The following is a 17,112-nucleotide window of genomic DNA, read 5'->3' on the forward strand; positions in this document are numbered from 1 at the left end:
AAACATTCAGTTTGTTTTCATCCAGTCTTTCCTTCACATAGCACCATGATTGTACGTTTTTAGCATTAGTGCTGTGTACAATGACCAGTACTAAAAGTATGGGATGGTTTTCTTATAATTTTAGGACTACTTTCACTCAATACTTGGACTTGCAAACATCAAAAAAGCTATTGAAGAAGCTGAAAGACTCTCTGAAAGCCTTAAACTCAGGTACAGACATTATTATAAAATCTTTAAAAGAACATAAATTTAGAAGATACAAATAATATTTAGAACTTGTCGATTTATATCTGACCATGCGTATGAATCCCAGTTCCTAGAAATAAATTTTACATTAACAAAAATTAGAATCTTCTGCTGTATTGCCTTTATTATGTTTATGTGTTACATTCATATTTTTTACTGAAAACCTGAAAATGTTCAGAATGATAGATTATTGTGATAAGCCTTGGTGTAGTATATCAGAGCTCAGGTTCAGGTTTTCCTAACTCTCTGACAGGATTTTTTAGAAAAATATAATTCCTCAGATGCCCCAGGTTGTAACATGCTACTGGACACTGGTCTTATGGGAATGAAGTATTTACTATTAGTTTTGAACTGCCTAGTTTGCAGTAGCTATTATGTTTAAAACAGATCTAATTCTAGTATTTACCATGACCGGCTTGCCAGGCTTATAAAGTAGTAAGAAATTAAAAACGGTATGTTTCAATTTTTAGTTATTAATCATTCTTTAACAGAATAAAAGGGAGCTGTTTTTCTAACTGATTTTTCACGGTTGAATCAATGAACTATTCTAGTTATATATATCATAGTCTTTACTTAGAAATTATTTTCTCGAATTAATATATTCCTTTTATCCTTTTCAGAAATTACTAATCTTGGGGCTGGAATGTGTTAGGGTGGTTGGTACAATTTAGAATCACCGTTCTTTTCTTCTTTTCACCAGTTAATCAACTGAGTAGAAGAGAATTTCTCCTAATTTTTAGGTTACCCCTTACTGATGTTTCTCTTGGATTTGTCTAGTTTTTCCCTACTTGTACTGTTACCAGAGATACTCCTTTATCTTTTGGTCATGTAAACCATTTTCTCACTTATTTGTTGTCTTTACCTTTTTATATTTTGGATTACTTTATATGTGAATTAGTTCATTTTAAGAGTATAAGTCCTTTGAAAAAGGAACTGCAGGAGATTTGAATTTTTTTAAAGGTTGAAATTAGTGGGAAGGAAAGAACAAAAAGAGCATTAAACAACCTTAACTTAAGAGCATAGTGTTTCTTTTTTCAAGATTTTTGGGCAATTTAAAATCTACAGAGGGCAAATTTATGAGTTGTGGTTTGGAACAGAACACTGGCAGATAAAATTTCAGCTGGAGGGAGGAAGTTTGCTGCCATAAAATACCCCACAGTAGGGTACTAATTTTATGGAACTGGAACTCTTTATTTTTCATGTCATGCCAGTAAAAGACATCTTGACTTCTTTTCCCAACTAGATATGAAGAAGCCGAAGTACGGAAAAAACTTGAAGAAAAGGACAGACAGAAAGAAGAGCAGCTGCAGAAACAGAAAAGGCATGAAGCAGGAAGAGAGGATGGTGGCACATCACCTAAAAGTTCCTTGGAAAATGTAATGGATTCCAGAGACAAAACCCAAAAGGTATTTCAAATGTATTCTGTGAAGTAAAAAGATTGTTTTTTTCCCCCAGATAATTTGCTTAGTGCAAGTTGAGATAACCACTACAACATACTTTTAGGCAACAAGGGTAAAATTTAATTTAGTGTTTTTATTAGAAATTGAATTAAATATCCTAGCTTCATTTGATTCCGTGTTTCTTTTGGATCTTTACAGATTAATTAGTTTTTTACAGTTATTATTAACTTGATTAGAGCAGTAGAAAGCAGTTAAGTTGTAATTCAGTATATCTGAGTTCTGGTCCCATGTCAAGTCTTGCTTCACCCTTCTAGGTCTTCATTTCCTCATTGCCAAAGGAAGATCTTGAAATAGATGTATCTTTAAGGCCTCTTCTTTCTAATGTAATTTAAATTGAAAAAGATTTGGTATGCTACTTACTTGATGCCCAGTCTTAAGTGTTTGTAAGGTCTCATACTCTCTCCCTCGCTTTTTCTTCCTTTCTGACCATTTCCCTTTCCTCTTCCTCATTTGTTCCATTTATTCAGTGACTACTTGCAATCTAGCCACAATCTTGTTGGCAAGAACCATCAGTGACTCAGTCTGTACCTGCCAGCTACCACTGTAGCTCCTTCCCTTCACCTTCTGAGAAACTACTCTTCCTAAAATACGATTTCTTTCTTTTCTTTTGTGTGTATGTGTGTTTCCTAAAATACAATTTCTTATGTACTGTCAAAATTCATATAAAGATTTCTGCTTTACTTTTTCTTAAGGATTTTGTAGCTTTCAGCTATCATTTGTATGTGAATCATCATCGGTTTCATTAAGAAATAGTTGTTGAATTACTTGTGACATTGTACTAAGCACTATTTAAAAAGAAGTGAAGAAATATGGTTTGTTGATTTTAGGAACTCATAATTTAAGTAACACTGCCATAGTGGAATGTTCTTTTGTAGGTCAAGTGGCGGATACAGATAAAAAGCAAAACTTCAAAGAACTGTGTGAAAGGGACTTTAAAATGTCTTTATTTTGTTGCCTTTCCAGCAGGAGAGCCAACTTTTATTACTTACTAAGCCAACTTATTACTTTTATTTTTGTTTAGCCTTTATGTACTGAAAAAAAATTATAATTAGACACCATTACTTAGTGTCAATAATCAGCTAACATTTGTCACCTAACACTTGTCACATTTTGTACCTGCACTTCCCCCTTTTGCTAGATCATTTCAAAGCATGTTATAGAGGACATATCATTTTACTACTAAATGTTTCAGTGTACATCTCAAAGAAAGGGACATTTTCTTTTTAATGACAATACTGTTTTTTCACCCCATAAAATTAACAATAATTCCCTGATATAATCTAATGCCCAGACTATATTCACATTTACCCACTGCTCATAATGATATTTTAGAGTTGATTTGTTTGAATTAGGATCCAGATAAGGTCCACTCATAGTCTTCTGATTGTTTTGTCTCTTAAATTAAGTCTCTGTAGTACTCTCTGCGTTAGTCCCCCATTTCACTTTTTTAATTTCTTGCCTTTGACTTTTTAATACAGATCAGATCTGTGAAATGAACCAACCACATCCTGGATTTATCTAATTGTTTCCATCTTGTATCATTTAATCTATACATCTATCTTCTATATTTGTTGTAGCCTAGAAGTTCAACCTAGAAGCTTAATGAGATTCAGGTTCAGTTTTTGCTTTTGGCAAGTGCACTTCATAGGTGACTCTGTGCACTTCATAACTGCATTGTATTAGGAGGCACATTACATACACTCCTTTTTTAATTTTAGTGATGCTAAAATTGATCACTTCTCAAGTGGTTGTAGGTTTTTCCTCTATAAAACGAGTTAGTATCTTACAGAAATAACCTGCGTTGTCTTGGTTAGAAAATACAATTATATTTTTACAAATTTTTGTTTTCCTTCAATTATGTAATATTGAACTCTGAAAGGAATAGCCAGAATTTTTATTTCATTGTAAGAAATATTCTGTCATTGGGGCACCTGGGTGGCTCAGCGGGTTAAGCCTCTGCCTTCAGCTCAGGTCATGATCTCGGGGTCCTGGGATTGAGCCCCACATTGGGCTCTCTGTTCGGCAGGGAGCCTGCTTCTCCCCTCTCTCTCTCTCTGCTTGCCTCTCTGCCTACTTGTGATCTCTCTCTGTCAAATAAATAAATAAAATCTAAAAAAAAAAAAAAGAAATATTCTGTCATTGAATTAAATATTAAATTTCTTAACAGACTGTGCTTTTATATTATATTTAGCCTTTAACTGAAGAAAATTTCAAGGAAGTGTTACATGATTCTGTTGTATTGCTAGTTATTTTAGCTGTTTTCTGCTGCCAGATAACCTGATGAAGCCAGGACTCTTCATTGGTATTTTAATAAAATGCCAGTACTTCGCACACTTCATTTTCTGGGCTTTCAGTTTCAGTGAAGTAATAGAGTTGAACTTTCTATTTCTATAAAAAATTTTTACTTCTGTTAAAGTTGAAACTTTCTTTTTGTGAAACAGATAAATGGTGAAAAGAGTGAAAAAAGTGAGACCACAGAGAAAGGTAAGTGTGTACAGAAGGGAGGGAGTTCTTTTGAGTCATTATTGAGATATAGTATTTAATATTTAATGCAAATAAGCTTCAGATTTTACATTCTGTTTGTATGTAAGTGAACAATGTTTACATACATTTTGTATGTAAGCTTTATCATTTTTCTTAGTCTGTGCAGTTATATCGAAAACGTGTTTATATTCTGCATATGTCATGGGGAATATTTATGTTAAGTTGTGATTAAAAACAATCAAAGCCACAGTTTGTACTTTTCAGGTTTTTTTTTCCCCCCCAAGATACAGTTTAGCAAAGCGGTTAAGAGCACAGACTCTCCAAAGTCAGACTGCCTGGATTTTGAATACTGTCTCTGAATTTTCATGTGATCTTGAGCATGTTACTTAACCTCTCTACCTTAATGTCCCTATCCGGCAAAGTGAGGGTAATAGTAGTATCTGTTATATAGACTTAGAAAGATTGAGTAAGTTAGCATGTGTGAAACTCTTAGTGACTTTTTATAAGTGAACTTTATAAAAGGATTTGTATATTTACTATTATGACTCTAGTTTGTAGAGCTAATTATTTGAAAGTCTTTTCCATTTCCCTCAAAAAAATCCAAACTAGTAATTTGGATGTTATCCATATGTGATATTGATACTCCAGTCACAAAAATGTGACCTAAACAGTAAAACTTGGACAATCGTGTAAGTTTTCCTCTCTCAGGAAAGGTTCAGCTTAAATATCAATTGTATGTAACATTGAAGTAAATTCTCTATTTAAAATATTACTGTACAGGGACACCTGGGTGGCTCAGTCAGTTAAGTGGCTGTCTTTGGCTCAGGTCATGGTCCCAGGATCCTGGGATGGAGTCCCACATCAGGTTCCTTGCTCCTTGGGGAGCCTGCTTCTCTCTCTTCCTCTGCCTGCCATTTTGCCTATTTGTGTGCATGCTCTCTTTCGCTCTCTCTCTCTGACAAATAAATAAAATCTTAAAAAAAAAATTACTGTACAACAGGGGTACCTAGATGGCTCAGTCAGTTGAACATCCAACTCTTGATTTTGGCTTAGGTCATGATCTCAGGGTCATGAGATTAAGCCCTACACGAGGCCCTGTGCTCAGCAGGGGAGTTTGGTTTAGAGTCTCTCTCTTTCTCTCCCTCTTCCCCGCCCCTGTTCTAAAATAATAAATAAATATTTTTAAAAATTAAATATTACCATACAACAATTAAAAAAATAGTATAGTAAGATACCTTCCTAAAAGTTGTTATTAATTTATTCCAAGATTTGTTTTTTCTTCTAAAGATTTTATTTATATGACAGACGGAGATCACAGGTAGGCAGAGCAGCAGGCAGAGAGAGGGGGGGTCCCCGCTGAGCAGAGAGCCCGATGTGGGGCTTGATCCCAGCACCCTGGGATCACGACCCTAGCCGAAGGCAGAGTCTTAACCCACTGAGCCACCCAGGTGCCCCCAAGATTTGTTTTTAATCTATGTTTTTTTGTATCTCATCCTGCTTAGTTGTTACTTTTCTAAGTGGTTTGTTCCCAACTTTTTTAGATAATTCTGTTGTCAAAATGATCTTGATGGTTAGAGAGGGAAGTAGGATGGTTATTAGCAGGTGGGTATTTTAGCTTAGGAGATATTGTGACTACATTCTTCTCATATCTCACTGCCAAAATAGGTCTTCACATTTTAAGCTCCTTTGGTAGTAGCTTTTTATTTTTTTAAATCTTTATTTGGTTCTTGTTGTTTGTTTGTTTTTTTAAAGTTTTTATTATTGAAGTATAGTTGACCTCGTTGTGTATTTTAATCTTCCCTTTCAGGTGGTAGAAGCTGGAAGAGAAAGATAGCAACATAACAAATATTTATTTGGGCTAAATATTAAAGGGTTAGAGAGTAAACATTTTAGGCTTCGGGGTGGAGGATGCTGTCATTCTTGCTGTCTCAGCTAGAAAGCCATTGACAATATGCAAACACTTTTCTACAGCTATGTTCCACTAAAAACAGGTAGCCAGAGTTTGTCAACCCCTGATTCAGAGCGCAATTCCTCCCCATAAGACCTCAAGACTTTTTAAAAATTTAGAACCTGTCAAGAATTTTTGAACCACAGATGTTTCTTCTGGTTGACATTTGTCAAATGATTTAATTACTGAGAATAAGAATATTTTCATGAGATGCATATATTAATTTCCTTTATTTTTATTCCAGCAGCAGAACCAGCACCAGATGTAGTTATAACCTCAAGAGCAAGTTTTGGTGTTTTAAGCCTTCAGCATTGAACTAGTTTCTTGAGAAATGTCAAAAACACAAATTACATATAATGTTAGTTTAAAAAATAGAAGTAGAATGATGGGATAGCAGGTATATATACTTAGTACCCTTCATTCTTCTAGAAGAAGAAATGATTGTTCTGTGTTTACTGAACAGAACTACGTGTTTCTTGTTCCTTATATTGTCTCTTTTGATTCCAAGGAACAATCACAGCAAAGGAGCTATACACAATGATGATGGATGAAAACATCAGCTTGATTATAATGGATGCTCGAAGAATGCAGGATTATCAGGATTCCCATATTTCAAATTCTCTCAGTGTTCCTGAAGAAGCCATCAGACCGGGGTGAGTCATCGTATTTAGGTAAAATGGTTAACTGTGGACAGTAGTTAATGTTATTACTTAGCATCCAACCTACATATGATAAAGTAGATTAAGGCTTAACTCAACATTGAAAAGATACTCCTTAATGGCACACTCTACCTTTTCTCCAAAGGGTGGTATAAAGGACATTCTGGTTTGGCTGTTTTCTCCTATTTATGGCATTTGTAGTCTTATTAGAAAAGAAATCAAGCGGCCTTTGTGAGCCTTCTCTCCTGAGCTTTTTGTTGACTAGTTTCGCCTATTATTTTCTGTTTCTGAGTCCGTGAAGCATGTGTACCAAATTGACTAAAATTGTGAACTAATTGTTTCTTATTTTGAAATACCCCATGCTATTATCTGTGGTAAAAGAGTACACAAACACTTTTTGTGAAGGCGGTGGGGAGGCAGTAATAGCCAAATGATTCTGGAAACAAATAGACTCTAAAGTCAGACTATATTCAGATCATAACTGTCTTTTATCAACTACATCTAGCCATTGACTCCACCTGTCTAAGCCTGTGTTTGCATCTGTGAAATAGGGATAGTAAAACTATGTATTTCAGAAGTTTGGAGAAGTTTAAGTGAGAAATTTTATACACACACACTTTAGTTGGCTGGCACTAGTAGGGGCTTACTAAAGTTTTTTTTCTTCTTTGATTAGGCTTTAATCTGTAAAGTTATTTGCATGGATATATTACATATTAAAAAGTATCATAATAGCAACAGAGCTAAAAGTTCATATCCAGAGCTATTTTTACTATTTTGAGTGTTATATAAATTACATTTATGGACTTAGTTTATGGACTTGGATTAGTTAGAATCTGTGGCCCATTTTAAGGCTTAACTCAACATTGAAAAGATACACTTTTAAAATTAGATAATAAAATTTGCATAGTTTTTGGCACATTGTTGATGCTTGACAAATGTTTGACTTGAAGAATAGGGCGCCTTATAAATATGCTGTTTAAAAGTGAGACTGGAGTGCTTAATGTAATCAAGTAGGTGTGAATATATTTCCAGGATTTGAAAAGACAAAATTGTAATTAATCTTTAGATGGTCTAATCTGTAGTAGCAGAAAGTTTGAGGTTTTTATTGAGCTTAAATGTTTCCCAAAATACAAGAAATTTGGCTGCTGTGAAACTCATGATGAGTTCAGGTTGAAGATTAAAGAACAATGAACTGCATGCCAAGAAAATTATTCCCCTTTAATTTTTGTTTCAGTCTTTCAGAAGCAGTTACAAGAAGTCTGTTTGCTATTAGCATTCCTTTTTAATATTTGCTAATCTCCTTTCTTAGCAGAACTTTTCGTAGGTAACAGTATTTGCAACTACCTGATGATGATTACTATATTCCTTCATTGTCTTTTTTTAGCATTTTAATATAGTATAGTATACATACAAAAGTGTTCCTAAGTATTTAACCCAGTGAATTTTCAGAAACCGAACACACCCATATAGCTAACATCTGAACACAGAATCGAATATGACCAAGCCTTTCATATGCCCTGTATTAGTTACTACCCATGTCCCCACCCACCAAAGGGAACCACCAGCTTCTTAACAGACAGATTTATTTTTGTCTGTTTTTGTGTTCTATATAAAAGGAAATATACAATCTATAGTCTTTTATGTCTGGCTCCTTATACTCAACTTTGTGTTTGTCAGGGCGCCTGGATGGCTCAGTCAGTTGAGCATCTGCCTTGAGCTCAGGTTGGGATGGAGCCCTGTGTTGGGCTCCCTGCTCAGTGGGAAGCCTGCTTCTCCTTGACCCTCTCCTTGTGCCTGCTGCTCTTCCTACTTGTGCTCATTCTCTCTGTCTCCCTGTCAAATAAATAAAGTCTTTAAAAAAGTAAAAACTTTGGGGCGCCTGGGTGGCTCATGGGTTGAAGCCTCTGCCTTCAGCTCAGGTCATGATCCCAGGGTCCTGGGATCAAGCCCCGCATCGGGCTCTCTGCTCAGCAGGGAGCCTGGTTCCCCTCCTCTCTCTCCGCCTGCTTCTCTGCCTGCTTGTGATCTCTGTCAAATAAATAAATAAAATCTTAGAAAAAAAAATTAAAAAAAAAAAGAAATAAAAACTTTGTGTTTGTGAAAGTCATCTGTATTATTGTGTATAGTTGTGGTTCATTTATCCTCTGCTGTATGCTGATTTGTTGTGTGAATATAACATAATTTACTGATCTGTTGTATTTTTATGATTGTCCTTTATTTGATATGCTGTTTTTCCATGTATATGAGAATATACATTTTCCTGTTAAAGTTAAGGATCACTTTCAGTTGAGTAATTAAGTTGAATATTAAATAATAGGCAAAGTAGAGCAAAACAATTAGCATATGAAGATGATACATGAAAGACTGAAATTTGGGAAATACTGGTTAATACTTTTATTTCCTAAAGTATTTTTTATAGAATACTGATCTCAAGTATTTCGACAAAGAATATTTAGGCAAATATATCCCTAGAGTCAGAAATAGTCCTTAAGAATATGACATTTCAATATTTTTCATTCTTTGTTGACCAGACATCCTTCTGATCACTGTATATCAGGTGAGAATGTTATGAGACAGTATTTTATATTTCTTCTCTTTTTATTTCCTAGAAGATATAGTAGCCAACATTATTATAGGAACAAGGTTGTTTTTTTCTTTCAAGTAATCTAAACCATTCTGTCTTATGAATAAATGTGCACCAGTCCTGCTTTGTCATCATCATCACTTAAATATTAAAATGCTTAGGTGCTTTGCTAGGAGTAATATGGAGTTCCTCACCTGGAGGAGCAAGTCTGTATTATTCATTCAGTCATTCAGCAGATATTTAATGAGCATTAGTTTACTGTGGGCTGGATTGCTGTAGTCTAAGCGCTGGGACTTAACTGTTGAACAGAAATTTTGCTTCACAGAATTTGTATTTTAACAGGGAGATGGGGTAGCAAAACAGTAAAACTTAAAATGTATGCCTGCTACTAATAAGTGCTATGGACATGGGTGTGTCAACTGTATACCCTGGGATAGGTATTAAAATTTTAATACAAAAAGGCTTCACAGAGAAATTATTACTGAGTAGATCTTGAGGGGATAAGTGAAATGAATGATGTAGTTTCTGAGGGAAAAGGATTCCAGACAGAAGGGCAGCAGGAGCAGAGGCCCTTAGGCAGGAAAGTACTTTGATAACCAGGAACTACAAGGAAGCCAACAGCTGGCATGGCGTGGAGTAAAGGGGCAAGTAGTTAGTGATGAGGGGTTGGTAAAATAGGATGGCGGGGGCATGCTACAGGCCCATTCTAAAGACTTGAGGTAAGAACTTTTAACTTCCTTGTGAGCAAAAGAGGATGTGAACAATGTGCTTTTAATAGATAGTTGATATTATTCACAGTTGATGATAAGAGGCAGCACCACAGAGCAGCTAAGAGCATGGACAAGAACCAGATTCCCTGAGTTTGAATTTGACTTGACTTAGCAGTTATAAGGTTACTTAACATCTTTGTGCCTCAGTTTCTCCATTTATAAAATGGAGATAGTAATCTCTACTTCGTAGGATTTGTAGTGAGGATTCAGTCAGATTCTGTGAGAATAAAGCATTTGTAATAGTACCTGGCACATAGTAAATGCTCTGCGTATTAAATAAACATTTTGGTATTTGGTTAACTATTATGTAGGTATAAGAAAACTGAAGTATAAATAATGATACTCAAGTGTCCCTTCCCAGCCCCTCCCAAAAGTTATTAAATGTGGCTGAGAGAGATGCTCAGATGACTTCCTGTATTTTCAGTTTTGGCCCCTTTTTTTGTGAAGGATCAGAGTTGAGGCTGTTTCTTTTAGTTTCTGCTGATTACTAAAATATATTCCAATGTTATGCAAAGGTGAAGTTGTTAAATATTTTGGGATATTTAATACCCTGATACACAGCTTGGCCTTAGAAGGAAATGTTTCTTAAAGTTTGCTATGGTGTGATACAGACTAGAAGAAAACTCAGTGTCTTATATTAGTATATTAGGACCTCTTGTCTACCTTTGCCCCCATACAAATGTTAATACATTTCAGAGTCACTGCTAGTTGGATTGAAGCAAAACTCCCAGATGATTCTAAGGACACATGGAAGAAGAGGGGGAATGTGGAATATGTGGTACTTCTTGACTGGTTTAGTTCTACAAAAGATTTACAACTTGGAACAATTCTACGGAGTCTGAAAGATGCACTTTTCAAGGTTAGCAAGTTTCCTTGTTAGTCTACTATAATTGTAAGCCCTATTTGGTTGTTAGAAAGGTATATCAACTAGCTATTTATCTTAAGAAGATCTGTCAGCTTTGGTTGTAGATTTTTTTAAATTCAGACCTGAAAGACTAGTTTTAAATCACCAACTAACAATAAACTGATCTATGTTATGTAGGATTAGAATTTCCAGGAACATAAATTATCTGAAAAAAGCATTATTTTTTGTTTTAATTAGACTATGAAAACATAAAAGCAAAGAAAGTAGTCCCTAAGGAGAGAAAGATTGACTTGATAAAGCCAAAGTGTGAAAAAATATAAGATTAGAATGCAGGAGACAAACAAAAATACTTCCAACAAATATGGCAGTACAGTTGGCCTTTGAACAATACAGGGGTTAGGGGTGCTGACATCCTGCCACAACTTTTGACTTCTCCCAACTTTTACTACTAATAGCCTGCTGTTGGCCAGAAACCCTATTGATAACATAAACAGTCAATTAACACGTATTTTGTATATTATATATATTATATATTGTATTCTTACTGTAAAGTAAGCTAGAGAAAAGAGGTTATTAAAATTATAACAGAAACTACATTTATAGTACTGTACATGTATTGTACATATATTTATCTGCTCATATAGGTGGAGGGGCAGTGTCAGGACAAGGTTGGTGGCAACAGTGGGTCTGGCCCTGGGATGGCAGTGTTCCACAGCCTGGTAGCCTCTGCTCAGCAGTGGCAGCTGCCAGGTAGGCGTGCAAGTAGCAACAGTGCCCTGGAGCACAGTGTACAGCTGCCCCGTCTACCTAGAGATGGACCACCAGCCTTTGGCTATTGGCAGCTGTAGCCACACAAGTGTGTTCTGGCCTCCAGGAACCACTGTGGCAAGTGATACACCCCTGCAAGAGAGGATCCTAAACCCAAAGAGGACCAGAGCTGGGAGGGGGGAGTGTCAGGAATACTGGGCTTCCTGAACAAGCACTGTACTGCCCTCTTGGTGCATTCCTCCACTTCAGCCCAGCCTCCTGTTCAGCAGCCTAGGGCTTTCAACCTAACCACTCTGTTGTCACAGGGTGACCTCTAGCCCTGTCCAGTTCGGGGCTCCTGGAGATTACTGAAGGCTGCTGACAGCCTCAGTAGGTTCCCCCAGGTACTCAGTGGGCAGCAGGCATTACCTCTGAACCAGTCACTTGATCTGTTTCATGGAGACTGGGGTAGGGGGCAGTTGTAAATAAATGTTTATGGCTTTTGCTGTCAACTCAAAAGAAAAAAAAAAAAAAGAAGTGTGTGAGTAGACTTCCGCACTTCAAACCCATGTTGTTTAACAGTCAACTATAGTTTTGCAAATAAGAAAATTATTTAAGATGAAATAGTAAAATAAGTAGTGGACACAGACCTGAACAAGTGACAGAACATAAAAATGATCATCTTTACTAGTAGAAGTGCAGATTGAAATAGTGAATGCCATTTTGCTGATTAACAAAGGTAAAAATAACGCTCAGTTTAATTTGTTAAATTATTAAACTGATAGCACTGAATGCTGGTAAAATTAAACTTAGTGCTGGTAGAAGGTCAGTTGATGGAACATTACTCTTCAGGAGTAATGAATTTTAAAGCAATTCATGCTTTAAAATTGAGAATCTAGAGATACAAGTGTATTTCAAATACGAAACTGCTAATAATCAACTAGTTTCCACCCACAAAAGTGGCAGTTTCATAAAGTACAACCTAGGATAAATGGAAGTTGAGTGTGCAATAAAGATGACATAACAAATTATTGTAGAAAAGATGCATTGAACTGAATGGTTTGGGACGTCTGGCTAGCCACTAAGTAAAGAAGGGGGACTCCTACCTTACTTCTTAGATCACAGTATACCTCAAATGAGTCAATGGCATAAATACGTTGATTGAAACAGGAAATACTAGGAAAAACCATTTATTGTAGGTATTTTTTATTATCTTGATCCTAAGTCAAAACACGGCAAAGGAAGATCTATATATTTGACTGTGTTAAAAATCCCATAAGTAAAGTGAAAGTCAATCAGGAGAAATAATTGTAACATACATGACAAAGAACTGCTTTTCTTGATATTCAGAGTACCTTCACTATTTACTAAGAAAATAGCGAACTCCACTGAAAAATAGACAAGGGAGATTAGTTAGGTCCTAGAATATTAATGGTTAATAAATATACTAAAAGATAAGCTTCACTAATAAAAGCTGATTAAAACATGATACCATTTTATGTCCACCAGTCTGGTAAAAATTATGAAGATTTATAATAGGCAATCTCATACACTGTTGACAAATAAATAAACTGGTATTATCTTTTTGAAGGGTAATTTGGCAGCATCTACCAAATTTTTAATCCAGCAGTTCTAGTTCTAGTAAATTACCCTATAAAAATACATTGATATATATTTTTAAAGATGATTTAAAAGTTAGGAGTGTATACCAAAAGCCTTAAAACGTTCATGTGCCCTTGGCTCAGCAACACCACTTCTGGGGATTTTCCCTAATGGAGTTGATTGGGTGTGTGCATATATAAGGATCTTCAGTGTTTATCTCAGCCTTGATTATGGGGAAAATAACCATAATGTGTTCCAGTGATTGATTCAGTTTGGGTGTGGTGTGTGTGTGTGTGTGTGTGTGTATAAAACAGAATATTATCAGGTCATTACAGATGGTGATAAAACGTAATAAAAGGTGTTCATAAAAGAGAAAAGCAACAGCATAGAAGTTTCACTTTTCATAAAAATAAACTTTAAAAGGTATACATCTGCATAGAAAACTCTAAGAATAAACCCTAAAATGTTAAAGTGGTATCTCTGGGTGGTTAAATTATGGATGACTTTTATTGTATATGAACTTTTTCATAACTTTCTTCTAAGATCTTAGATTAGTTGTGGTTTTAAAAACCTGATCTATCCTTTTCTTTCATTCAGTGCTGAATTTTGAATTCAGCTCTTATTTTTTTCAAAGATGAATCTTTAAGAGAACAGTTTTAAAATTCAGTTTTTTGTGTTTTTAACTGTGAAGAGACTGCTGCCATATTAAAAATACTATTTCCTTATTTTATAGTGGGAAAGTAAAACTGTCCTGCGCAATGAGCCTTTGGTTTTAGAAGGAGGCTATGAAAACTGGCTCCTTTGTTATCCTCAGTATACTACAAATGCTAAAGTCACTCCACCCCCACGAGGCAAGAATGAAGAGGTGTCTATCTCATGTATGTATGTGAAAATTTTTGTTTAATATTGCTTTGGTAAAATAAGCCTTATATTATTTGTGTTCTTGGCTATGTTCTTGGTTGTGTGTGTACTTGTCCTATTGGATAGCAGTTTGTTTTCAGGCTTAAAAAATAGAAGGTGTCCACAGCCTGGAAGTTAAATTAATTTTTAAAGCTTGTTGTGATTGTCACCTCATTTACTTTAATTATTACATATAACATGCATGAGATATGTAAGTATTATTTATGGTGTTTGCTGTTCTTTGAAAAATGTTATTCTTTTGGGGATTTTAGTGGATTTTACTTACCCTTCATTGGAAGAATCAGTTCCCTCTAAACCTACTGCCCGGATGCCACCTCCTTCTGTAGAAGTAGATGAAAATAGAGAACTGATAAATGATCAAGATGAGAGAATGGCAACACTGAACATACCAACTCCAGCTGAGTCAATTGCTGCTTCTAAATCTGATGTTTTACCCATAATTCAGCCAGTGCCTATTATAAAGAATGTTCCACAGGTATGTTCTTGATTTCTTTTAACTATATTGCTTCTCTTTTTAAAATATTAAATGCATAGTATACAAATGAAGTTTTATATATCATCTTTTTTATTTTATAAAGAAAAATACCAGTGAAGAGAATTTATGTTTTGGTGCCTTTGGCTGTAAAGATTTTTCATTATAATTCAGTCCTGTTGTAGTATTAGAATAGATAATTCACAAGATTTCAAAGCCAGCTAGCAGCCCATTTACTATAGGCAGTACCAGTAGAAGATTGTATTACCACAGAAAACGTGAACATTTTCAGTGTTTTCTTGTATTACAGTTTAGCAGTTGTAAAATGTAAAATTTAACAATTTAAGTATTTTCCCAAATAGTTTTAGCTTAAAGATGATAGATGTGTGATATCAATACTTTGCTTTCAAAATAATACTGTAGTTCCATTTCCTTAGAATTTGATATGTAAATATCATGCATGTTTTTTGTTATTGTTACTTCTTTCATTATTATTGAAGTATAGTTACCATACAATATTATTTTAGTTTCAGATGTACAATACAGTGATTCAACATTTGTATACATTATGAAATCATCACAAGTCTAGATACCATCTGTCATCAAAGTTATTAAGATACTATTGACTATATTTTCTGTGCTGTACTTTACATCTCTGTGACTCATTTCTTAGCTCTAAGTTTGTACTTAATCCCCTTCACCTGTTTCATCCAGTCTCTTCAAACCCATCCCCCTTGGGCAACCACCAGTTTGTTCTCTTTATTTAGGAGTCTGTTTCAGTTTTGTTTTGTTTGTCTTGCATTTTAGATGACACATATAAGTGAAATCATATAGTATCTGTCTTTCTCTGACTTATTTCACTTAACATAATACCCTTGAGGTCCATCCACGCCCTACAAGTGGTAAATTTTATTCTTTGTTATGGATGTGTGCTGTAACACTATATATACACTACATGTTCTTTATCTGTTCATCTATTGATAAACACAAGTTGTTTCCATATCTTAGCTTTGTAAATACTTTAGTTAACATGGGGGTACATATATCTTTTTGAATTAGTATGTTCATTTTCTTCAGATGAATGGAATTATCAGAAGTGGAATTGCTGGATCATATGGTTTTTCACTTTTTGAGGCAGTTCCATACTGTTTTCTCTAGTGGCTGCACCAATTTACATTCCCACCAGTACTGTACCAGGATTTCTTTTTCATTAGATCTTCACCAATACTTGCTATTTCTGCTCTTTTTTATTTTACCCATTCTGACAGGTATAAAGTGATACTTCAGAGTGCTGGGGTGGCTCAGTTGGTTAAGCCTCTGACTCTTGGTTTTGGCTCAGGTCATGATCCTCAGGGTTTGGGGATCGAGCCCCACACTGGGCTCCATGCTCAGCATATACTATACTTAAGTTTGTCTCTCTCTCTCCCCCTACCTACCATGTGCTTGCTTGCTCACTCTCAAAGAAATCTTAAAAAAGAACGTGAAGCTTTGTGCAGTGGCAGTATCGTAGCCAATGACGTATATCCAAGTCATAGTTATTGCTAATTGAAAAAAAAATGTGATACCTCATTGTAGTTTTAATTTGCATTTCCCTGATGATTAGTAATGTTGAGCTTTTTATGTGTCTCTTGGCTACTGTATGACTTCTTTGGAGAAATGTCTATTTGGGTCCTCTGCCCATTATTAAATCAGATTACTTGGGTTTTTTGGTGTTGAGTTGCTTGAGTTCTTTATATGTTTTGGGTATTAATTTCCAGATATATACTACCATTCAGTAGGATGCCTTTTCATTTTGTTGATGGTTTCCTTCACTGTGTAAAAGCTTTTTATAGTGATGAATGAGTCCCATTTGTTGATTTTTGCTTTTGTTGACCTTGGCTGAGAAGACACATCCAAAAAATATTACTAGAATCAGTGTCCAGGAATTTATTACCTATATTTTCTTTTAGTTCTATAGCTTCAGGTCTTACATGTTGGTCTTTAGTCCATTTTGAGTTTATTTTCATATAGCTATAAGAAAGTATGGTCCAATTTCATTCTTTTGCATGTAGCTGTTTAGTCTTACCAACACCATTTATTGAAGATTCCATTTCAAGAAACCAGATGTTTTACTCATCCAAAAGAAGCAAATGTTCATCCCTTCAAGTTTTTCATGATATAGCAGCAATTTAGTTGTATCTTCAGGCTGTACTTGTAATTCTAGTTCTCTTGCTATTTCCAGCACATTTGAGGTTAATTCTACCACTTCAGTCTTGAACTCCGCAAAGTCATCCATGAGGCCTGGAATCAACTTCTTCCAAAGTCCTGTTAATGTTGAAATTTTGACATACATCTTTCTAGGAATCACTGATGTT

General features: G+C 35.2%; 1 protein-coding gene and 1 pseudogene across 2 annotated transcripts in view; both read left to right on the forward strand.

Moving 5' to 3' along the window:
• USP8 (ubiquitin specific peptidase 8) overlaps nucleotides 1-17,112 on the forward strand; it is a 73,023-nt gene that overhangs the window by 29,824 nt on the left and 26,087 nt on the right. For both annotated transcript variants that reach the window (XM_059372813.1, XM_059372814.1), the window contains exons 4-10: nucleotides 125-210; nucleotides 1,490-1,652; nucleotides 4,148-4,190; nucleotides 6,647-6,791; nucleotides 10,848-11,010; nucleotides 14,099-14,243; nucleotides 14,538-14,761. In XM_059372813.1, the coding sequence (XP_059228796.1) occupies nucleotides 125-210; nucleotides 1,490-1,652; nucleotides 4,148-4,190; nucleotides 6,647-6,791; nucleotides 10,848-11,010; nucleotides 14,099-14,243; nucleotides 14,538-14,761 (969 nt within the window). The remainder of the gene's footprint in view (nucleotides 1-124; nucleotides 211-1,489; nucleotides 1,653-4,147; nucleotides 4,191-6,646; nucleotides 6,792-10,847; nucleotides 11,011-14,098; nucleotides 14,244-14,537; nucleotides 14,762-17,112) is intronic.
• On the forward strand, nucleotides 16,243-16,413 carry LOC132000387 (U4 spliceosomal RNA; annotated as a pseudogene).

Source organism: Mustela nigripes, chromosome 13, assembly GCF_022355385.1.
Source record: "Mustela nigripes isolate SB6536 chromosome 13, MUSNIG.SB6536, whole genome shotgun sequence".
Taxonomy (NCBI): Eukaryota; Metazoa; Chordata; class Mammalia; order Carnivora; family Mustelidae; genus Mustela; species Mustela nigripes.